Source organism: Aethalodelphis obliquidens, unplaced genomic scaffold, assembly GCF_003676395.1.
Source record: "Aethalodelphis obliquidens isolate GAN/ISIS:26980383/991018 unplaced genomic scaffold, ASM367639v1 scaffold11, whole genome shotgun sequence".
Lineage (NCBI taxonomy): Eukaryota > Metazoa > Chordata > Mammalia > Artiodactyla > Delphinidae > Aethalodelphis > Aethalodelphis obliquidens.
Window position 1 is genome coordinate 31,717,436 of NW_020837955.1, and position 24,380 is coordinate 31,741,815.

At 40.1% G+C, this 24,380-nt stretch overlaps 1 protein-coding gene across 2 annotated transcripts; it reads left to right on the top strand.

Annotated features, from left to right (window-relative positions):
• Window positions 1-331: 331 nt before the first annotated feature.
• PNLIP (pancreatic lipase) lies at window positions 332-18,903 on the top strand. Of its 2 annotated transcripts, none has more exons than XM_027113126.1 (12): window positions 332-377; window positions 1,614-1,768; window positions 2,372-2,494; window positions 4,421-4,555; window positions 6,811-6,922; window positions 8,173-8,292; window positions 8,409-8,528; window positions 9,046-9,164; window positions 11,302-11,431; window positions 12,535-12,643; window positions 13,773-13,937; window positions 18,783-18,903. In XM_027113126.1, the coding sequence occupies exons 1-12, from the start codon at window positions 332-334 to the stop codon at window positions 18,844-18,846; spliced, it is 1,398 nt and encodes a 465-aa protein (XP_026968927.1). In that variant the 3' UTR covers window positions 18,847-18,903. The 2 variants fall into 2 exon arrangements, with proteins under 2 accessions (XP_026968927.1, XP_026968928.1); XM_027113127.1 differs by having other exon boundaries at window positions 1,614-1,783; window positions 18,783-18,846.
• Window positions 18,904-24,380: the final 5,477 nt, after the last annotated feature.

The window sequence follows — 24,380 nt, forward strand, 5'->3', positions numbered from 1 at the left end:
CAAAAGTACTGTGGAAAACTTTACCTACTCTATCAATCTTGGTTTATTTATGATTAAAATTAGAAATACATCTTTGGAACCTCCTCTTTTTTCATGCCACTTTTCCATGGAACTGCTCAAAGAGATAAGCTTTGCCTATAAAAGGACCTCTAGGTGCTATCTTGTGGGCAGAACTTGACAGAACTGCCGTGGTGAGTCTGGAACATGTTTACCAGGTCTAATTTAGTCGAATTTACCCATTTTCCCTCAGAGGTCTAACTGAACTTGAATTATCCCAATCTTTTAAGAACTTACTTAGCCAGACTTAATTATATTTTAAAATTTTATTTAGATGCTGCTAATCTGGACACTTTCGCTGTTGCTGGGAGCAGTAGTAGGTAAGAAAAAATATTTATGTCATGCTGGAAGAGACTTGCTGCTCAATACTTGGAAGAAGGGCTACAACACCTGAATTCCAGCTACTATGAGGATGAGCAGTAGAGCAAGGGGGACAGATCCATGATTAGGAGCACAGCACTGGGAGTAGGGCTGCCAGATAAAAGCTAAGACGCCCAGTTAAAGTTGAATTTCAGGTAAAACGAAGAATATATGACATAGTTATATAAATGATAAAATTTATCATTATAATAAATAAAATTTAAAGTTAAGAAAATTTAAATTTATTGTTATTGTTATAATAAAAAATTTATTGTTTATCTGAAACTCAAACTTAACTTGTATTTTCATTTGCTAAATTTAGCAACCCTAGCTCGGAGTCAAGCGTAAGCTTTGAACCCCGGTTCCATCAGCCACAGCTGTATTTCCCTGAGTAAAATTCTTAACCTCTCTGTGCTTCACTGTCTTCATCTGTGAACTGGGCATATAATGCCACCCCTGTTGTAGGGTAACTGTGAGGCTTAGGTGTGATAAGTCACGTAGATCATCTTGCCCAGCACGTGGCACATATCGAGAATGCAGCGCCCACAACGACTACTACTCCTATTCCTGCTCCCACTATTAATGGAGACTTTATCCCCCTGGAGAACCCTTCCTTTGTGTTGTTCTTTTATGGGTTAACATTCAAGCACAGAGTTGTGTCAAACCACGGGCTTTCTGTTTGATTATTTGTGGGCAGCTTCTTCATCACAAGAATCCAGGATGCCCCTCAGATATAGGTCAGAGACCTAAATACTCACCCAGGGAGAGACGTAAAGTTTTGGCATTTGCACGAAACTTAAGCTCTCAACCCAAAGCCCAATGCCAGAAGATGTTTACGAGGAGGTAAGCGCCTCACCCCCTACTACCAAGACCTGGGGACACCAGACTGCTCCCTTCTTGGGCACCAAGGGCCCAGAGAAGACATCTGAGTTGAGAGGCTCAAATGAGTCCTAGCATGGGACTGGACAGAGACAGAAGGGGAGTGAGACGGTCCTACATAGTGGAAATGAGAAGCAGCAGCCCGTCTTTAGCTGGGATGTTGTCTGTTGAAGCTGTTTTGTGAGTGTGTATAAAGGAAGGTGTTTGAAGATGTGGAGGAAGAAAATATGCCACAAAATGTAGTTTAACTCATGTATTGTCAGAGAGACCATCAAAAAGAACATCCTGGTGAAACTAACACTTCTGGGTGATTGCAGGAAAAGAAATCTGCTATGAAAGACTTGGTTGCTTCAGTGATGATTCCCCTTGGGCAGGAATTGTAGAAAGACCCCTCAAAATCTTGCCCTGGTCTCCAAAAGATGTCAACACTCGTTTCCTCCTATACACTAACGAGAACCCAGACAACTTTCAAGTAAGAACACTCATGGTTTTCAGAACTAAGTTTCATCTGTTTTATGTAATAAGGATACTGAATTTTGTCTTCTAAAGAGAACAAATCAGACAGTGGAATTTGCACCTCTGTAGACTGTTAGCACAGTGACCGTATTATTTTATATAACTTGTTTATAAAAGGTTTGTTTGATAATTTGTTTAAAGTATCCATTACTTGATATTATTTTTATTCTACCTCTATGGTACCATTTAATACAATATTCTAAATATGGATATTACATATATATAATCTCTAAGTATTATGTATAACCTCCCAACATACTTTGTATCTATAAAACATGCACACACACGTACATAGCCTTCCTTTGGGTGGAGACAAGACCCTACCACCAATATTATAGCAGACATATTACCCCAAGTAGAGCAAATGCAAAAATGTCATGACATCTGGAAAGTATCGACTTGGTGATAATTGCGAATAGCTTGGTTGTAATGAGAGAATCCTTACTCACAAGGATCCCAAGTCCCAGGAGTCTTCTCCCATCTGCCACTTCCCTCCTCGTAACAGTTCTATTTGATATTTTCAGAAACTTGACATTAAACCTTTTTCTCCCCCAAATAGAAACTCGTTGCAGATCCATCTACTATCACAGACTCCAATTTCAAAACAAATAGAAAAACTGTCTTTATTATTCATGGATTCATAGACAAGGGAGAAGAAAGCTGGCTGCACAACATTTGCAAGGTGAGACTGTAAATCTCTTAAGGGAAGTTTGTTTCCAGAGTGATAATTAACAACAGAGAAGGCAAGGCCCTACCCAGGCAGGACAGATAACTGCCACCATGAGGCTGGAGGATCCTCTGACCCCACTGGGCCTGGGGTTCCCAGAGGAGGTCCAGGAGGTGACACGGGGTGGAGGGGACCTGGGACAGTCAGAGCAGCAAGGCTGGCAGGCATTTGGTGGCTCTGGGTAGCGATTATTTAATAACTAATACAGAGATATTTCTAAATTTTAGCAACGGATGTTGCCATACTGATGCAACATTTGTTGCATTTTCAATAGCTTTTAGTCTCTTCAATAGGCTTTGATTTCTGTGTGAAGAACTAAGATAACTCATTTTGCCCAAACTAATTATTTTCCCTTGCTACTCTTTTATCTCCTATGGTAGCAATAGCTAAGAAAACTGTGTAGATTTTCATTTCTGGCTTCTGTTGTTTCAGCAGTAGTGATCCTATTTTCTTAAATTTGCCTTTGGCTATGTGCCCTGTGATAATGAAGAATTAAAAGACAGAAAATCAAACAGAATAAATTTTCCAGTAACTGCTAGTGCTTAAGGAACATTGTCATTGATTCATTTCTTCATCAAGATTTTGTGGCCAGCTGTGGCGCAAAGATGCAATCATTTCTTTAGAGGTCTTATTTCAGGCCTGCCTGTGACTCAAGCCAAAGGCTGATCTGAGTTAACTCCAGAGAGTTTCGACTGATCTTGAAGACAGTTAAAATGAAGGGGCTAATTAACTACACAAGTTGAAAAATAATCAGTAAAACCACAACTTGTCTTCGAAAATAATTTATAGATGATGATTATTGGGCTGGGGTAGAAGGGAGGGTAGTAATAGATTTCTATACTACAGTGAAGAAAAAATAAATAAATGATTCTCAGCTCAAAAGGTATGTAGATTTTCAGATATGCGTATACAATTTATTTCTGAGATCCGAAAGCAGATGTGTTTTTCTTGCATTTGACTTGGCTTTGGGCATTGTAATGGAGGAATGAGTACATTAAATTAGAAGGTTAAATGCAGTAGATTCAAGTTCTGATTCTATCTTTAGCTAACCAGGACACTAGCAAATCGTTTCCCCTCTTTGGATTTTTCTATCTGTAAAATGAAACAATTGGAGATGGTTTCTAATATTGCTGCATTCTCAAATTCTTCTTGGAAAACAGGTGGGGATATGCATAAATAAATACTCAAATAAATAAAATTCCTGCCAGATCTAGCATTCATGAAACTATCATTGACCCCCATCCAAAAAGGCTTCCAGCAGATATCTGAAAGTTTATATTTTTATGTGAAATAACTTCAGTCATGTACAATAAAACGTGTTCGCACAAAAATTTTGATTAGTATTTCCATCATGGAGAAGCTTATTCATTTGCCTTCAATACCTATATTTAAAGGGTCCTAACATAGTCTTTCATTTATTCTATTATTTAGTAGATATTTACTGAGTGCCTACTATGTGCCAGGAACTCTTCCAGGCACTGAGGGTACAGAAGTGAACAAGACAGGCAATGAAATGCCCTGAGGTGCTATCTAGTAAGGGACAATGTCTTGTGATGTTTATGATGCTCTAATGAGACAACACATTGTACCATATTTTATACACTTTTCCCTGCAACAAATGTCTATACATCTGTTGCTGTAGAAATCCCAAGAATCCAGTTCCCATTATGGCCAAATCTCTAGTTTGGAGCCAATGTTAAGCTTTAAAAAGGATTCCATAACCATAACAGATTAAAAGTTTTGTTTATTGGTTTGGGGTTAAAAAGCGAGCATGATATTGTGTAGGTCAAGGAGGGAATTTATCCTGGTCTTCAAGAGTGTTAATTAGTAATTAGGAAAGATGTTGAATTATTTACTTATTTATTGTGTCTCTTCCATCAGAACCTGTTTAAAGTGGAAAGTGTGAACTGCATCTGTGTGGACTGGAAAAGTGGCTCACGAACTGGGTACACACAAGCCTCACAGAACATCCGGATTGTGGGAGCAGAAGTGGCGTATTTCGTTGACGTTCTTGAGGTAACTACCTCTGGGTTATACAAAAGCCCATGCACATTGCTCTCTGGATTCTCTTCCAGAAAAATTGCTGTATGTGTGATAATTGGTAAAGTATTTTTCTACTTAGAGTTGGCATTCTCCTTGACTAAAAAGAAAAATGCAAAAAAAAATCTAGATTTGGGCTTCATCAATATGCCTATTAAGGTGAATAAACTGATTTTTAAGTGCTATTATTCAAGCAACCAGGTAGATTGTTTCTACTGAATTCCATCATTAGTTCTTTTAATTTTACCAGTTATTAAGCCGAGTTGATATGATAATGTCAACCTGAAGATTAAAGTAGAGGTTTTGTTGTTTTTATTTTTTTAAGAGAAGCACAATGATGACAAGCTAACCTGATTTGGTAACTAAAAACTTAGAAAATGTTAAACCTGAAAGTGCTTAAGTAATTGCTTTCATTATTCTTTTCTTTTATTCTTTTTTAATTTTTTTCTTTTTCTTTTTTCTTTGTAAATTGAAGTATAGTTGACACACAATATTCTATTAGTTTCAGGTGCCAAAATATGTATTGCAATGTCTGGTTTGTGGAGCTGGCAGATCAGTTATTGATGAAGTTCACCATCTTACTTGAGTGCAGTTTGTGACGCTCCAAAACAATTACAATAGTAATATCAAAGGTCACTGGGCTTCCCTGATGGCGCAGTGGTTGAGAGTCCGCCTGCCAATGCAGGGCACATGGGTTCGTGAACATCCCACATGCCGCGGAGCGGCTAGGCCCGTGAGCCATGGCCGCTGAGCCTGCGCGTCCGGAGCCTGCGCTCTGCAACGGGAGAGGCCACAGCAGTGAGAGGCCGCATACCGCAAAAAAAAAAAAAAAAAAATCACTGATCACCATGAGAAATATTATAATAATGAAAAAGTTTAAAATATTGAGAGAATTACCAAAATGTAACACAGAGACCCAAAGTGAACAAATACTGTTGGAAAAATGGTGCCAATAGACTTGCTCAATGCAGTGTTGCCACAAACCTTCAGTTTGCAAAAAACATAATATCTGTGAAGCACAGTAAAGCAAAGCATAATAAAACATGGTATGTCTGCACCACATCTTCTTTATCTACTCATCTATTGACAGACACTTAGGTTTTTTCCATTGCTTGGCTATTGTAAACAATTCTGCAATAAACATAAGGGTGCATATATCCTTTGGAATTCATGTTTTCATTTTCTTCAGAAAAATAACCAGCAGTGGAATTGCTGGACCATATGGAAGTTCTATTTCTAATTTTTTGAAGAACCTCCCTACTGTTTTCCACAATAGCTCTACCAAGTTACATTCCTACCAATAGTACATGAGGGTTCACTTTTCTCCACATCCTCGCCAATGCTTATTATCTGTTGTCTTTTAGATGATGGCCATTCTGACAAGTGGGAGGTGGTACCTCATTGTGATTTTGATTTGCTCTTCCCTGGTGATTAGTGATGTTGAGCATCTTTTCATATGTCTGTTGGCCATCCGTATGTCTGACTTGGAAAAATGTCTATTCAGGTTCTCGCCTCATTTTTTAAATCAGATTATGTTTTTTTATATTGAGTTACGTGAGTTCCTTGTCCACTCTGAATATTAAACTCTTACCAAATATATAATTTGCAAATATCTTCTCCCGTTTAGTAGGTCGCCTTTTTGTTTTGCTGATGGTTTCCCTCACTGTGCAAAAGCTTTTTGGTTTGAGGTAGTTCCGTTTGTTTATTTTTGCTTTTGTTTCCTTTGCGTGAGGAGACAGATCCAAAACCTATGGCTAAGATGGATGTCAAAGAATATACTGTCTATGCTTCTTCCTGGAGTTTTATGGTTTCGGGTCTTACATTTAAGTCTTGAATACATTTTGAGTTTATTTTTGTATATAGTGTAAGAAAGTGGTCCAGTTTTATTCTTTTGCATGTAGCTGTCAAGTTTTCACAACACCATTTATTGAAGAATAATCATTACTTTCTAATCCAAATACTGCTTCACCACCTCTGGGTAACAAGTCCTGATATCCATCAAGAGTCCCCTCTACGTAGTAGAACAATAAAAGAGAACACTACTTCCACCAGTTTAAACATTACACCATCGCCATTTCTCGTGATAAATGAAAAGAAAAATCCATGAAAATTGACTGCTTTAAAGGAGAAGCTTCTCTTCTTAAAAATTGAGTTTTCAGAGCGTTCTCTTTTCTGCCCATCGTGAATTTTGCTAGTTTGAAAACATTCTGAAGAAGTTTTCTTTCCAACAGTCGTCACTTGGATACTCACCTTCCAAGGTCCACGTCATTGGCCACAGTCTAGGTGCCCACGCTGCTGGCGAGTCAGGAAGGAGGACAAATGGGACCATTGGACGTATCACAGGTTGGTCAAAGCTGCAAAGTTGGACTAAATGAAGCCTATACGGGGTCTAAAAGGACAGAAATTTGGCACAGACCTGCTTTTACCTGAGGAGACAAGTTTTCACATTTTCCGAATTAGATCACATGATCAGAGAAATCGGTGCGTTCTGAGACCTTATGAATTTGTTATTAATACCAATCTTTAGTCTACAGAGCCCTGTTTAACATATAAATACTGCATGTGACTAAAATGTGAATTAAGAACATCTGGATGTCTTATTCATATCTATTTTCTCTTTGTCGGGTATTCACAAAGGATGAGTTTGGTGAATAGAAGAAATGGCATAAATAATAGAAGCAATAGAATTAAACCCAAAGAGCTCAAAAATGTATCATTAATTATATTCTGCTTCATAGCAATTGATAATTAGTCCAGTCCTCATGAACCACAACCCGAGAGTGGTGGGGACAGATAGTCTGTGTGTCCTGGGCTGCCCGGGCTACATGCTGCTAATTAGATAAAAAATATGATTTTACAAATCTCAGACTGGTTGCCTTTAGCCAATGGAGTCATATGTTGGATACCCAGGTCCTACAACAACCTTGTAACTTTATAAGAAAGACTTTGCTATCCTGGATCTGAGAAGTGACTATTTCAGGAAATGATTACTTTATTCTTGCATCTTCCCTTCTTTATGTTCTTCCCAAATCCCCTGTCTCCGACCCCCTGATTCTCTTTTTTAATACTTTGGATAAGTTGGTTACATTTGCATCTGTGGGGGTGTCTGGGATATCTCTTTAACTTGCTGGAGAGAACATTCTTTCTCATAGTCCATAAATGCTTATGAGAGCCTGCTCAGTCAGGCACTTGCCAAGCTGTGGTCGCAGTGACTGTGAAAGCCAAGATCCTTGCCCTCACAGGACTTTATAGTATAGGTGGAACTCTTTTAGCTTGAAAATCTCTTAGGAGTCCAGTGTTTCCCAGAGTCTGGCTCTTCTGTTGTAACTGTGCTATTGACAGGGATTGTCCCAATGACGTAAGCATCCGTAAGTAGGGCCAAATTCCACGGTTTGAGGAAAATTCACTTTAATGCAAATAGTAAATTAGACACAGATTTCCCTTAGAAATTGGTAAGATAGGGAAGAACCAGCTTATTTCTTTGCACGCATTACTCATGATTACCACCAAAGCTGCACTCAGGTCTCTAAAGAGAAAGGTGAACATGCACGTCCACTGATAGACACTGACATGACGCATCCTATCTATTTTAGGGTTGGATCCAGCAGAACCGTGCTTTGAGGGCACACCTGAATTAGTCCGATTGGACCCCAGTGATGCCCAGTTTGTGGATGTAATTCACACAGACGCTGCCCCCATAATCCCCAACCTGGGTGAGTTCCTCAATTTGTCCCCCTGGAGTGTTTTTTGAGTCTATACATAAGAGTGTTTTAGAGTGTTTTGAGTCTTTACATTAACATCAACTTTCCCATATTTTAAAATTCCTCAGGTTTCGGAATGAGCCAAGTTGTGGGCCACCTAGATTTCTTTCCAAATGGAGGAAAGGAAATGCCCGGATGTAAGAAGAATGCTCTCTCTCAGATTGTTGACATAGATGGGATCTGGGAAGGTACAATGATTATGTATATGAAGAGATTTTCTTGGGGGCGGGGTGTGAATCTGTGTTTCCTTTTGATAAACTTGCTAAATATTTTGGTATTGTACAGGTCTCACATTTTGTATAACAAAGAACTTTTAGTTGTATCCCCAAGATACAGGTTTTCACTGGCGGAGGTGGACATGAGAAGACTATAGGAAAGGAAGTGTATTTGTAGTCAACTTTTCAAGGATCTAATTCAGGGAATTCACTACTCAGTCATACCTATCCCTTACAGACCAATCTTTTCCTCCTAGAGTTATTTTTCCACTTCATTTAGCTATGGCATAACTATTATAATCTTAAACAGATTATATTAAATTCTGCTTGCATCTCAAATCATAACTACCCTTCATAAATGATTTTGTTCTGTGACTGCCATGAGTTCACACTAATTAGAAAAATCTATTCAACAACTGTATTCTGACCATGGCATTAACTTGGAAAAATAAAATCTGTCACTGATGTGTAATCATGTCTGATTTTAAAGGAACACGCAACTTTGCGGCCTGTAATCACTTAAGAAGCTACAAGTATTATGCTGATAGCATCCTCAGCCCTGATGGCTTTGCTGGATTTCCTTGTGCCTCTTACAGAGTTTTCAGTGCAGTAAGTAGATTCTGTCTTGCACCTAAAGAATTTTGTGACCATCGCTTCTCATGACCAGTGTGGTTCACTATACAGGACATGCATTCAGTGAATGTTACTGTATGACTGCCACATGATTTATACTTTCAATAATACATGTTTATTTTAATAGTGATAAAGCATTGGAGAACTTTGGAGAAATGCGCTTGTAAACTGAAATATCCCCAATCTACCTTGCTCTCTATCACTTCTGTATGTGTCAGCTAAGTGTTCACACTTGGTTTGGAAATAATTCTAAGTGCAAAAATTGTCTGTGGAAATCTGATCTATGGTTGCAGGATGCTGATGAACATGAACAACTTGTTTTAAATGTTAACCTTATAAAGGTATATGATTATGGGCATGTGGACATTTCTGTGCAGTCTCAGAATTGCCAAGATTTTTTTTTGAGTGTCCATCTTTTTTTTGGTATTCTCTAAATATCTAAGTTGGGATCCTTAAATCTGATCTTGAATATGACATATCAATTGCCTGGCTTTTTTTTTACTATTGCTTTTCCTTTCACAATAATTTTTTTTCAAATAAAAATGTATACCCTATGTTATTTAATATGTAAATTTTCAAGTAATGTGCTAGGTGAAATTATAATTATCGAGTAGATATACTTTAGCAATGAAGAGACAGGATCTGATTCCTGGTTCTACCATTAAATAGTTGAATGATTCGGGGCAAAATACTTAACTTCTCTAAGGCACTTCCTTCATTTCAAAATGTAAATAAAATGGTAGATTCCATAGATTTGGTGGGAGGATTTAATAAGATAACATGTTTTAATTGCTTAGCCCAGAACCTAAAATATAATAATTAGCGTTCAACAAATGTTAGCTATTATGTGTAGGGGAGAGGGGCTGGGTGCATATTCTATTCACAATGTAGCTTGCATATGCAAGGAGAATGCCCCCCCTTCTTTGGTCTAACTTTATTTTTATTTTCTTCCCAAATCCGTATTTTCTAGGTAATGGGGAAAACAAACAAATACAGAAGCTTTAGGTTTCATCCAGTTAAAATTTAATCTGATTCAATAATATAAACAGTCCTTTTAAGTGATGCTCAGACACTTTTATAGGAAAACAATTCTCAGTTTTGCAGATTTCTCAGCCTTTGGACCACCTCTCTCCAAGCTGGTATTGGGCAAGGTGATCATGGTGGTGGTGGTCAGTGTGTGTGTGGAGCGCAGAGAGGAGGCTTGGGGGTCCGCCTTCTTGACGGGCTCATAGCTGTCAGCTGCAGGTGATGTCTGGGCATGTCCAAGCTACTGGCTTGGGCAATGCTCTCAGAGAGCTTTGGCCATTTCTTCCTGGCTGGCTCAGTTTCCCTTAGCTTTTGCTGAATGCGGACCCTGAGATTCAGCCCATTCCCCATCTGGTCCACTGATTCAGGAGTTCACCACTTTCCTCTACTGTGGGGCAGCCTTGCCCTTTCATAGCAGGAATTTTTATGTCCATCTGCCTCCGCCTCTGTTCATCCCCCTCCTTCTCTTCTCCTTGCAGTTTCTTGGCCCACGAGAAAAGGACATTTTCCTATATGATATCCATCTTCTCCAGACCTCATGGCTAAGCCTGACTGACCAACTAGAGCATCTTCCCTTCACACTGGGAGAATTCTGAGATCTGAATCTTCCAGACTTGATATGCTAAGTGGGAGCTAGAGAAAATTGAGAAAAGCTTGACTTTTAAGTCTATTGTCCTCCCAGTGAGTCCTATTTTGTGAGCCAGAAGCTGATTATCACCTCCTGCTCTTTCTTTTGCAATTTTTCTAAAATAAATTCTAACCACCTAAAGGCAGATGGGTGTCTTGGGGCAACCGGAACAACTTAGAGAGGCAAAAGAGAAAGGATTAAAATGTAAATAAATAAATAAATTCTCTTAGTTAATTTTTATAATATTTATGCTAGTGTCATGTTATTTAATAGTGAAATTGCTGACTTATCATTGTAAATAATGAGACATTTTTAACCTTTGTTGAGATACTGTTAAAGTCTTCTTTTACTATCAGAAGACGATTGGCTTTAAAATATTTGAAAATTCAACACGTGGAATAAGATGGTACACTTTTAAAAAAAGAGCCTCCTCATTCATCATTTGTTTATTCTCCTTAGAACAAGTGCTTCCCCTGTCCAAGTGAAGGCTGCCCGCAGATGGGTCATTATGCTGATAGATTTCCTGGGAAAACCAAAGAAGTGGGCCAGATATTTTATCTAAACACCGGTGATGCCAGCAATTTTGCCCGTAAGCCCCTATTTTATTTGTCTTAAATTCTCAATACTATGTATCTTATCACGTCCAGTGGAAATGTGTGAAATTGCTTTTCTGTACAAAAGTTTTAAACACTCCTCCCCAAAATGGAAAAACACATCAATGCCATGCTCAATGTGAACATGCTAATTTGGGTGGCAGAACAGAGTTTAGGGCCTGAATTATCAATGATGCAAAAATAAATTTCTTCACAGTTGATTCTGGTATCGAATTCAGGAGGCTTCTTCTGCTCCAGCCTCTTCATACGCTATTAAAAGTTTCACTGTGCAAAATTCTGAGGTTTTTAGAAGCAGAAAAGCAACCCAGGAGAGAGATGACAGAGGTTGTGGGAGTGGAAAGGAGGTGACAGATTCAAGAGATATTAGGATTGTAGACTCCATGTGTGATGGGAATCAGCGAATGCAGGAATGGTGAGACTTGGGGACAGACCCTGGGTTTCTTTTCTGGGTAATAGAGGAGGAAAACTATTTGGATGGGAGTCAATAGGGTTATTAGCTGCATTGTAAAAACTGAAGCTAAATTTTATCCCCTTCCCAGTTTGGCCCAGGCTAGCTCTAAATGGCAAAAAATTGTAGTTCACTATTGACTAGTACCATAAAATGGTTACCATAAATTAATACAATTCCAATGGTGATGAAAAGTTGAATTATAGAATGTTAAAGATAAATATAGATTATTTAGACAAAAAGATGACAGTACTCTAAAATTTTGTGATCTGTAAAAATGAAATAAACTGATGAAAATACCACACTATTATTTTTCCATTATCTTTTAACATAAAGTTCTTATAATGTTCAAGAATAAATTGTTAGGTTAAAAAAATTGAAAACAAAATATATAACTTAGTCCCTTGGCTTGAAATCTTTTGACTTTGGAAAGGGTCTGTGTTCCTCCCCTCCCCCAATGTCTGCCCTCTGAACATTTAGTTAAAGGAATATCCATCACTATTTGATTAGAAGAACTACCAAAACCATACAAAAATTATTCAAAATTCAGCAGTAGTGGAATCCAAGTTAGCCTGTTTCCAGAATAATTTTCCTAAAAGCTGATAGTTTGCAAATATTTCCCCCTTGCAGGTTGGAGGTATAAGGTGGCTGTCACACTGTCTGGAAAGAAGGTTAGAGGACACATACTAGTTTCTTTGTTTGGAGATAGAGGAAACTCTAAGCAGTATGAAATTTTCAAGTGAGTAAACTACTACTCTAAGCTCCTTCAATGTTGGAATACTTCACACATACAATGTATGTCATGGACATAAGAGTTTATTCATTACTATATGGGAATATAGGGAAGGAAAGGATTTTTCCCTTTACCTTTCTTGGCTCTTTGGCTGGTCTGGTAATCAAATTAACATAGGACAGATTAACAGGGGAAAAAACTAATTTAATTATGTACATATGGGGGTCCCAGAAGAATATGAGACCCACAGGCAGTGAGACAATTGAGGCTTATATGCCATTCTGAGCTAAGGAGAAGGGACAGGGGTCTGGGACTTCAAAGGGGAGAAAGACGATCCACAGTAAGATGGGAAGAACAAAGGTTTGGTGCACAAAGGTTTGCCATGACAGGCAGAGACAACAGGACACGGAGAGGAATTTGATCTCCAGGCCCAGCTGAGCTCCCCGCCAGCCTAGCACACCTAACCCATATTCCTTGTAGCTATCTCAGGTGATAGTTCCCTTCCTGAACCAGGCCTTCTATCTAAATTCTTTTAGGCAGTTAAGGGAGAGGTAAAAGTTATCCTTGAGTCTGCTGGGTCTTGATTTCCTTCAGCTCGAAATAGTCCACCTGCCAAAGTGGCACATTCTGGGGAGACTTGTTCTGAACCCCTTCAGAAGTACAGTACTGCCATGTGTCATTAAAGGGAAGAGATTATTTCACCCTTGTACCTTAATACATTTTAGAACTCTGTTTCTAAATTTTTTCTCTGCTATTTCCTGAGAAAACCACAGATGTTTATTTTGATGCATGATTTATAATCACTAAATAATTATTCTACCCACAAAACAACTGGAAAAGGATGATATAATGATGTCATCATTTATTAAATTGTGGGAGGATTGTGACTATAACATGTTTGAAGTTTTATGAAAATAAGGATGACTTCAAAGTAGTATGAAATATTGATGGCAAATGAACTACCACTGAGTTGGCATACATGTCTACACTTATTTAACCATTAGATTCACAAATGTACTATCAATCATCTTACTAGAGATACATTGTTAACTGCTTTTAGAAACATATATGTGTATATTTATATGTATGTTTATGTATATTCATGTATGTTTTTATTAACTTCTTCATTCCCAAGGGGCATTCTCCAACCAGACAGTACTCATTCCAATGAATTTGACTCAGATGTGGAAGTTGGAGATGTGCAGAAGGTTAAATTTATTTGGTACAATAACGTGATCAACCCAACTCGACCCAGAGTGGGAGCATCCAAGATCAGTGTGGAACGCAATGATGGAAAAGTGTAAGTAATAAAAATCCAAAGAGATTTGAATCATTGAGTCACGTTTATAATTCTACTCCCATTGAAAGACAACTTTAAGTCACCTATAGTGGTTCTCCTATATCTCAGTCACCACTGCTTCCTAATACCTTTTGTTTCTTTAGAAGAAAGTGTACATCTTTAGGAAAACAACTTTGATAGATTTGTAGCTGACTGTTGTATGATCGGATACAAGTGTTAGAATGAGAATCTGGCTTCACAATCCTAAGGTGAAAAGAAAGAGTTCATTTAGCAGCTGTGCCTTGTGCTATGTGTGTGCTTAATATGTGTATCTTCCCCAAGCTTCCTGGGTTCACCAAATTGCCACTTAAATTACCGAGAAAACACTTAACTTATCAAGGAATACAAATAGATTGTCCTGTGTCATTAGTCCTTTTAGTGAAGACAAAGGTCAACTCTTGGTTCTAATCAAGACCAAAGTGTGTGTGAACCAACGGATATTTACCAGAGTGAACTACCAGAAGCAATGAGGTGATGATGATGATGATAATCATAACAATACCAATATCAGCCCAAGTGTTTTGAGTATAAAGCCAAATTCTGAGGCACGGTGCTATGCTGCTTCAGCCGTCATATCGTTCAGTCCTCATGTAAGTCCAGTGTGGAGACTTCTGCTTCTGGCAAAGATGGAGTAGATTTACCTTCCCAACTGAAACCAGATTTACCTTCCCAACTGAAACAAACAAAGATTCAGACAAAATATAATCAAACCACAGTTTTCAAGACTCTGAACATTAGGCAACAAAGGAAAGTGATCTCTGAGAGATAAGAAACAAAAAGGTAGAGTCTTCAAATTGTCCCGGCTTACTGCCTTGACAGAGTCTCCAGGATGTCACACAAAGAGGAAAAATTCAGGCAGAACCCAGTAAACTACCTGAGTTGAAGAAACAGAACTAAGAATCCAAAAAATCCAAGGCAACTGGACTTCACGGGACAGAGGACCAGAGAGGAGAGAGCTACAGAGAGGAAATCTCAGGGAGCTGGGCAATTTCCTTAAACATTCAGCAGAGGACTGATCAGCACATATATATGAGGAAACTAGCCAAGGTCTGTGAAGTATCCACCTGAAAGGATTAGAGAGAATAGTACCCAGTACTCTTGCAGGGCTGGGAACAGTACTTGTTTCCTCCAACCAGACCAGAAAAGCTCATAATTCAGGAAATGTTGGGTAGAGTATTTAAGAAGGTCTTCCCTCAGTAGCAGGAAAAAAATTAGCCTAGAATTAGCAAGACCTGAAAGGATCAAACTGTTTCCAGATAACTGCACCCCAGAACAGAGCTCAAGAAAATTTATAGGAATACAAAATTATCCAGCAGTTAACAGGCTAAAATCCACAATATATGACATTAAATGAAAGTTTTCCATGTATATAAAGAAGCAGGAAAACACAACCTATAATGAGAAAATCAATCAATTGAAACCAAACCAGAGCCGACACAACTGTTAGAATAGCAGACATAGATTCAAACAGTTAGTAAACCTGTATTCCATTGGTTTAAAAAGATCAGTAGAGGTATGGCCTATATATAGAAAAAAGGCCCAAGTTGAGTTTCTAGAGATGAGAACTACAATATCTGAAATGAAAGAGCAGATTAGACATTGTGAGAGAAAAGATTAGTGGAGTTGAAGAGGTAATAGAAAGTATCCAAAATGAAACAAAGAGAGAAAAAAAATTTCTGATGAAAAGAATATCAGTGATCTGTGAAATAACAAGAAGTCTAATATAGTTCTCATTGAAGACTCCAAAGGAGGAAGGAGAGAAATATATATTTGAAGAAATAATGGCTTCAAAAATTTCAAACATAGTGAAAACTGTAAACATATAGATCCAAGTGATACCACAAAAAACATGAAGAAAACTATGCCAACACATGTGAAAATCAAACTGCTCGAAACCAGTTATAAAGAAGAAAACTTAAAAGCAGCCAGAGAAAAAACACACATTACCTACAGAGGAATAAAGATAACAATTACAGGCAGATTCCACATCAAAAACAATGCAAGTGAGAAAACAGTGGAACAACATCTTTAAAGTACTGAAAGGAAAAAACCGTTAACCCAGAATTCTATATCCACAAAAGTATCTTTCAAAGAAAAAGATGAAATAAAGACTCTTCAGACATATCAAAGATGAAAGAATTCATCACCAACCCATCAACACCATGAGAAATGTTAAAGGAAAGTCTTCAGAGAAAGGAAAGTTATACTGGTTGTAAAAGAATCTACAGAAAGGCGTTAAGAGCGTAGGGGATAGTAACTACATTGGGAAACATATGAGATTTTAAAATATGGTTATTTAAGTCTTTAAAAATAATTGACAGTTTAAAAAGTAATGGCAATATTTGGGGGAGGGGCTGTTATAACGTGTATAAGTAAAATATATGAGAAAAATGCCATCAGGCATTAGGTAGGAGGGAGAAATGGAAACACACTCTTATCATGTTCTTATACCATATGTAAATTAAAATATTACCACTTGAAGGTAAAATGTGATGTTAAAAATATATGGTATAAATTCTAAAGCAACCACTAAAATGGTAAAACAAAGAACTATAGCTAATAAGCCAAAAAAAAGGAGATTAAATGGAATTTTTTAAGGCATAAAAAGGGGTAAAAACAGCATAGGGAACAACTTGCAAGATAATAACCGTATCAATAAATGTATTAAATTAAAATATGACAATTAGAAGGCAGAGATTGTTTAACTGGATTTTAAAAACTCAATACACAACCGTATGCTACCTACATGAAATGTACTTTAAATATAAAGACACAAATAGATTAGAAGCGAAAGAACAGAAAATGGTATTCTATTAATTATTAGGGAAATGCAAATTAAAACCACAATGAGATACCAACATAAACTTATTTAAATGGCTAAAATTTAAAAGATTGACAATATCAAGCACTGGTGAGGATGTGAAGAAACTTGAATTCTCATATAACTGTTGATGGGAATGTAAAACGATGCAACCACTTTGGAAAACTCTTTCATAGTTTCCTAAAAGGCCAAACATACACCTACCTAAAATTCAGCCATGTTTCTCTTTTATGTATTTACCCAAGAGAAAAGAAAGCATATATTTATACAAAGATTTGTACATAAATATTCATATTACCTTTTATTGCAATAGTCAAAATCTGGAAATAACCGAAAGTCCACCAACAAGGGAATGGATAAACAAATTGTGGTCTTCTGTACAATGGAATACTACTCAGCAGTGAAAAGGAACAAACTAGTGATACATGCAGCAACATAGATGAATCTCAAAATAATTATACTGAACAAAATTATACTGAATGAAAGAAGCTAAACAAGAGTGCATACACCTTTGATTCCATTCATATAAAATTTTACACAATTCAAAGTAGTCTATAACGACAGTAGGCCAGTGGTTGCCTGGGGAAAGGGAAGATGGAAAGGGATGGGAAGGAGAGATTACAAAGGATAAGAGGAAAATTTTGGAATAATGGATATGTTTACTCTCTTGATTGTGGTGATGGGAAATAAGTACTGTTATTATCCCCATTTTACAGATAATTCAGTGAAAGCTCAATGCCAGAATTCATGTGCAGGAAATCTGACTTCAGCAAATCCTTAACTACCACAATAGAAATTCAGATCACCTTTATTTATATATACTGTGTGCCCTTCACTTCTTGTGACCCTTTTCAATATTAGGGGTCTTTTTGATGGTGTATCTTAATTTATTATATTCTAATGGGAAAAATGAAGAACAACATTAACTTACGGATTGCCATCAAATGAGAGGGAGCTTTTAGTCAAAGTCCTTCACTAATTTGCACTGAGTTTCATCTTGTCCAATATTTTTCTTATTTTTTTCTTTTTTAAAATATTTATTTATTTTAACATCTTTATTGGAGTATAATTGCTTTACCTTGTTGTTTTAGTTTCTGCTGCATAACAAAGTGAATCAGCTATACGTATACATATATCCCCATATCCCCTCCCTCTTGCATCTCCCTCCCACCCTACCTATCCCACCCGTCTAGGGGGACACAGAGCACTGAGCTGATCTCCCTGTGCTATGCAGCTGCTTCCCACTAGCTAGCTATTTTACATTTGGTAGTGTAGATATGTCCATGCTACTCTCTCTTTGTCCCAGCTTACCCTTCCCCCTCCCCATGTCCTCAAGTCCGTTCTCTACGTCTGCATCTTTGTTCCTGTCCTGCCCCTAACCTTTCTTTAATTTGCTATTTGCACATCGGCTAGCCATTAGATTACAGAGAAGAAAATGAAGATGAAGAGAAAAGAGCATTTTTCTGAGCATTTTTTATGTGCCAGGCACTTTATATATGCTTCTGTATCTTATTAAAGAACGTTAGCTCCAAAGCCTCCTAAGTATTGCTCAGTCTTAATGAGTAAATTAGTCATTCAATTCAATACTGAATTAAAATAAGAATGCCTAGCCACTGTAACACCAGGACCTCAGGATCTTTACTCTGGCTGATTTCTTGTCATGCCGCTGACCCTACTCTTCCTCAGGTGCATTCACTGACGGTGTGCCGTGTTTAGTAGGTGCTTTGGGGATGTGACAGATGGACCCTCCGTGTCCTCTGGCGTGTCCAATGATACCTCTTCTTTCTGCTATTGCATAGCCATGGGATAAAATTAGAAAGGAAAATGCAGTCCTTTATACCCAAGAGGTATTCACTCGGCCAGTGTCTAGTTTGGGGCACAGAGTGTGCCACTCACTCAGCCTGAGGGGAAGGAAGTGGCTGTCATCAAACTCCACACACCAACTGTGTGTCAGGAAGAGCTGACTTTTTGTTTTCTCTCCCCAGGTTCAACTTCTGTAGCCAAGAAACTGTGAGGGAAGATATTCTGCTTACCCTCACCCTGTGTTAGGAGCTGCTGACATGTGAACACTGAATCTTACTGCTAATAAAATCTAGTGGTGAAGCACTACATTCCTTTCTTTGCCATCATGTCCATTATTTCCAATGAAATGTTTGGATAATGTGATTAAGTTCCAATATTTGGAGGTTGTCAGAAAAACCACAAATGACTGTTGAATTTTGCTACATGTTACCTGGCATTTGAACTTGGGAATATTGTTTACTTGATACTGACGTCATGCCCATTACTATTACTGATGTCATTCTGATCACTTAAGGCAGGCTTCCAGGTCCAAAGTGACCCTCTTGATGGTGGTGGGCACACATGATAAGTCCCCACCTTTGCCACTTTTTCCATCGTCTTTAATCGACATCTCAGGAGGACTGACACATAGGGAGTCTCCAGTTCTAATCTGAACTTTTCTCTTTCAAATCCTTGGCCATGTCTATTTCTGTGTCTGTGTCAGTTGGGCCCTCTGAGAATCAGACGCCAGGGAAATGTCTGTGATGGATGAAAGAGGAGAGAGCAGGAGTAGGCAGGAGAAACTTCAGACCTCAGTGCAGGTCTAACATCCATGAGAGGGGAAAGGAAGGAAAGATTGGGTGGGAAGAGCCCCAGCCCTCAGCAAATGTCTGAGAAAGTCTTGGCCAAGTCGATGGGGAGTCCCCAAGGGAAGGTGATCCTTGGCAGGAATCCTACTTCAGGCAGGAGTAGACGGGCTCTTGTACCCATGCCGTGCTCAGCCATGGGTTGAGGCAGCCGGCAGCAGCGTGGCCTCTGTGTGAGTGCCCTGCGGATCCAAGGGGCGGCAGCTGGGCTGCCAGTCATCTCTGGTCCTGCAGCAGGTTTTCCTGAAGGGATCTGAGCGGCACACCTCTGTGGCCACCACAGTGTCCCACCTTGTTCCTTTTTGAATTTCTCTGGAAATGACACCAGCTTGGTCATTTCCTCATTGGAACTGAATTAAATACATTACTTAATTCAACAAACATTTATGGAGCCCCCATTACTATATTCCAGACACTGCTGTTGGCACGAAGGATGTAAAATAAATAAAATACATTTCTCACCCTCCAGGAGATTGTAGTCTGATGAGGGAGCTGGACAAGGAAACAGTTATGAAACAGTGTCAGGAAGTATGAGTTACTATCCTGGGAGGAAAGAAGCGTTGGCATTTGATTTGGGGGGAGAGGTTGAGAGCAGGGGTAGGATGGAGAAAGGCTATATAAAGTAAGTAAAGGGAAAGAAAAGGGGGTTAAGCCTCCCCAAGGAGTGTAGGGGGCCAAGGGTAGGGTAGCCTGTGCCCCAGGTACCCATCCTATGAACAATTCTGACACTTTCTCTCTGTGGTTCAGATTGCGCAGCAGAGTCAATCCCCAGTAACACTTTTCCTCCTACTCTCCACTCCTCTTACTCGTGCTTCCTAGAGTCACTTCCCAGATAAACTCTCTGCACCCAAGCCCTTATCTCAGACTCTGTATTCAGGGGAGCCTAAAATAAGACCAGGGGTGAGCATTCCAATAGAGGGGACAGCTTGTCCAAAAGTATAGTACCTGAGCATGGAGTGTTTGGCAAACTGCAGTGTGTTACATCTTGTAGACCATGTTCAGAGAGGGGAGTCATAGGAGATGGGACCAGATTGGGCTTGATTGACCATTTATTCCTCTGACAAGCACATGTTGAGCACCTAATGTGTGTAAGGCACTCTGCTAGGCACGAAGAACACACTGTGAGCAAAAGGGGGACCCAGTGCCTGCTTCTGAAGGTCCATGACCATCAGATGATGGAAGATTCTCTAAGTGATGAGCAGAGACCCCCAAAGGGCTTTGAGAAGGGCAGTGACTTGACCCATGTTTGGGGTTTAAATCAATCCAATTGGTACTTGCATGGAATGCAAGTTCTGATCCATTTCTTGATCTAAATCCTGCTCTACTTGGCCCAGAACTTTCAGGTACTCTGGGATCCTGAAAGCTGGGGCTGTTCTGGAAATTCCCAGGCCCCCCTATAGAGGGTGCAGACTTTTGGGCCTAATTCTCCCCAGTTGGCACCAGGGTCTGTCTGCCCTGAGACTTTCACTTGTTAGCCAGCCGACAAGAACGGGTGGAATCTACCAACGGCCCTCAAGGACTTTGGGAAGTCTGAGCTACGCTCAGAACCTGAATTCACATCCCACAGACAGGGCATCTCTGATGAAAGAAAAAGAAAGAAGTCAATGGTTGACTGATGATAAGGCAAAGTTTTGCACCCCCCACTTCTGTTACTACAAACACAGGGAGACATTCAACCAGTTCAAGGGATATTTAGAGCTGTGGTTCAAACGAATGCAGGTGAGTGTCCAGGCTGTGAAAGAGACTTAGAAAACAGCTTTTTCAGGGCAAACACTTCTTTGGAATTAAGGGGCTGCTAGAACCCAGCTTGAGCCAACCTACTCCTCCCCTCAAATTTACAAGATCGTTCTCTTACAAGATGACAAGGTATCTATACATTGTGAACTTGAAATTGAAGGAGAAAACAAGGACAGAGCTGACTGGCTAGAGGAAGGCAGCTACTCTGCTCCATCTGGATGTGTGGACATGGCAGATAATGGCTGGCAACCTCATTCTTCACCTTTGTGACTTTCAAGGCGTCATACATCTTGAAGACAGGAGAGCTGTCTGGTGGAAATGAAGTCGCATTTTCAGAAGAGATCCACAGATTTGCAGGCACATGAGTCCCGCCTTAATTCCCTGAATCTGACCAGGATATCAGTTCATTCAACATATTTCAGTTGTTATTCTTATTTAACAGCCTCGCCCAGGAATCTTTCCATCTAGTGTGGAGTGAATGAACTGGTCGAAGAGGCTTTAAAGGAGAAGCAGCTTAGACCCCAGTCTTGCTAGGGGCTTTGTCCAATTAAATCCCTCAGGGCATTTAAACAAGAGCCAGTGCATTAGAGCACAGTGTATATTGACAGACGTGGGAGTTTTCTCACTGTCTTAGAAAAGAATAGACGCTCATCTGATCCTGTGTACCCGAGAATGGCGACAGTGAGTGCAATGAGAGCTGCTCTCTCTGAATCCCAGGCCTGGCTGAGCTGAGTTTCTGTATTGGTTAGCTGCTGCATAACAAATCATCACTAAACTCGGTGGCTTTAGACAGGTTTGCTCACAAATCTCCAGGTTAACTGGGTGTTTCTTCTGGTCTTGACTGGATTCACTCATGTGTCTGCAGTCAGAGTGGGTTGAGTCAGAAGTGCAGCTTATCCTGTCTGGGTCTCTCACATACTTAGGGGTCGGCTGGATTTGAGCTGCTCCAAGATGTTGCTGCCATCATGTTTAATAGCCAAACCAAGTCACACAGCTAGCCCAGATTCAGGTGGTGGTGTAATAGACTCCAGTTATTGATGGAAGAAGCTGCAAGACCACATGGCAAAGGGCAGCTTCAGGAAGGGGAGGGGGTAAAGAACTGTGACCATTTTCACAATCCGTCTGTCATCATCTAAACCGTTTCTCCACCCGGGGAAGCCTGGGGCTGGGGAAGGAACAGGTCAGGTGTCAGGAGGCTTTTCACAGCAAGGGGTCAACCCAGGCTCCAGACTCTGGCCTTCTTTTTATTTTTTTGCGTTACGTGGGCCTCTCACTGTTGTGGCCTCTCCCGTTGCGGAGCACAGGATCCGGACGCGCAGGCTCAGCGGCCATGGCTCACGGGCCCAGCCGCTCCGCGGCACGTGGGATCTTCCCAGACCGGGGCACGAACCCGTGTCCCCTGCATCGGCAGGCGGACTCTCACAACTGCGCCACCAGCGAAGCCCTCTGGCCTTCTTATACTGCCTTTTCCTCACTGCTGTCATCAGAAGTGAGGGTGCCTTTTTGGTTCACTTGCTTTTGATGTTTGTAGAAAACAAAGTGCTTCGATACAGCACACTTATTCTTGAACAACTAATGCTGATGAATACAGGGTTGCTTCTTCTTATCTTAACATAATGCAACAGTCCTGATCAGCTTTCCTGATCAGCAAATCCACTCCCCAGTGTTGCCAGTCACTCTTGATAACTCAAGAAGATCATCTCTTCATTATTTCAAATCCCCTGCCCACTGGCACTGAGCCACTAACTGTGCACTTTGGTACAAATTAAGTAGAGTTAGTTGATTTAGGATTGCTAAATTTACTACTGCAGAACCACTTACTTCTTGCTGAAGGTGCCCAGCTCACAACTTCACCTCCATCTTTTGGTGCACATCCAGGCCTTCCTAATAGGACCCATATCCCATTGCTAATTAATTGAGGGACAGAGGGGCGGAGGGGATCTGAGGATGACCTGCCGAGGTCTCCAGAGTGGTTTCATTTCTTGGGTTTCCCTGGGTGTCACGGTTCAACAACTTCATGGATTCCATGAGATGCCCCAATATTCTCCCAACAAATCTCTCCTTTTTTAAAAAAATTAACTATCCAGGGGCTTCCCTGGTGGCGCAGTGGTTGAGAGTCCACCTGCCAATGCAGGGGACACAGGTTCGTGCCCCGGTCCGGGAAGATCCCACATGCCTTGGAGTGGCTGGGCCCGTGAGCCTGTGCGTCCAGAGCCTGTGCTCCGCGACGGGAGAGGCCACAACAGTAAGAGGCCTGCGTACCACAAAAAAAAAAAATTATCCAGAATTGATTTCTGTTGCTTACAACAAAAGCCCCATAACTAACATACCTCTAAAAAGTTACTGTTTAAATAGTTAATCGTCTCTCCTTCACTGTTGTTTCACGGGTGGGGTGGAGAGAGTAGCCAACATACACAAGGAGCAGAAACCACTATCAACATGTTCAATGTACATATCTTTTGCTCCTTAAATTCCACTTGTAGGAATTTATCCTACAGACACACCATCCATCCAGAAGACAAATGTATAAGAATATTCAGGGGGCTTCCCTGGTGGCGCAGTGGTTGAGAGTCCGCCTGCCGATGCAGGGGACACAGATTCATGCCCCAGTCCGGGAAGATCCCACATGCCACGGAGCGGCTGGGCCCACGAGCCATGGCCACTGAGCCTGCACGTCTGGAGCCTGTGCTCTGCAACGGGAGAGGCCACAACAGTGAGAGGCCCGCGTACCGCAAAAAAAAAAAAAAAAAAAAAAAAAAAAAAAAATTCAGTGAGGCATCCTTTTTAATAGTAAAAGATTGGAAACAACCAAATACTCATCAGTAGAGGACTGATAGTGAATATCCAAATATCAGAATACTGTGCAGCGGGTCAAAAGATTGGAACACGTCTGTATGCACTGATAACAAATGGTTTTCAAGACATATAATTAATTTTTAAAATCAGTTTGCAAGTGCTTCCTTGGTGGCGCAGTGGTTAAGAATCCACCTGCCAATGCAAGGGACACGGGTTCAATCCCTGGCCTGGGAAGATCCCACATGCCACGGAGCAACTAAGCCCATGTGCCACAACTACTGAGCCTGTGCTCTAGAGCCCGTGAGCCACAACTACTGAGCCCATGTGCCACAACTACTGAATCCCCATGTACCTAGAGCCCCTGCTCCTCCGCAAGAGAAGTCACCTCAATAAGAAGCCCAC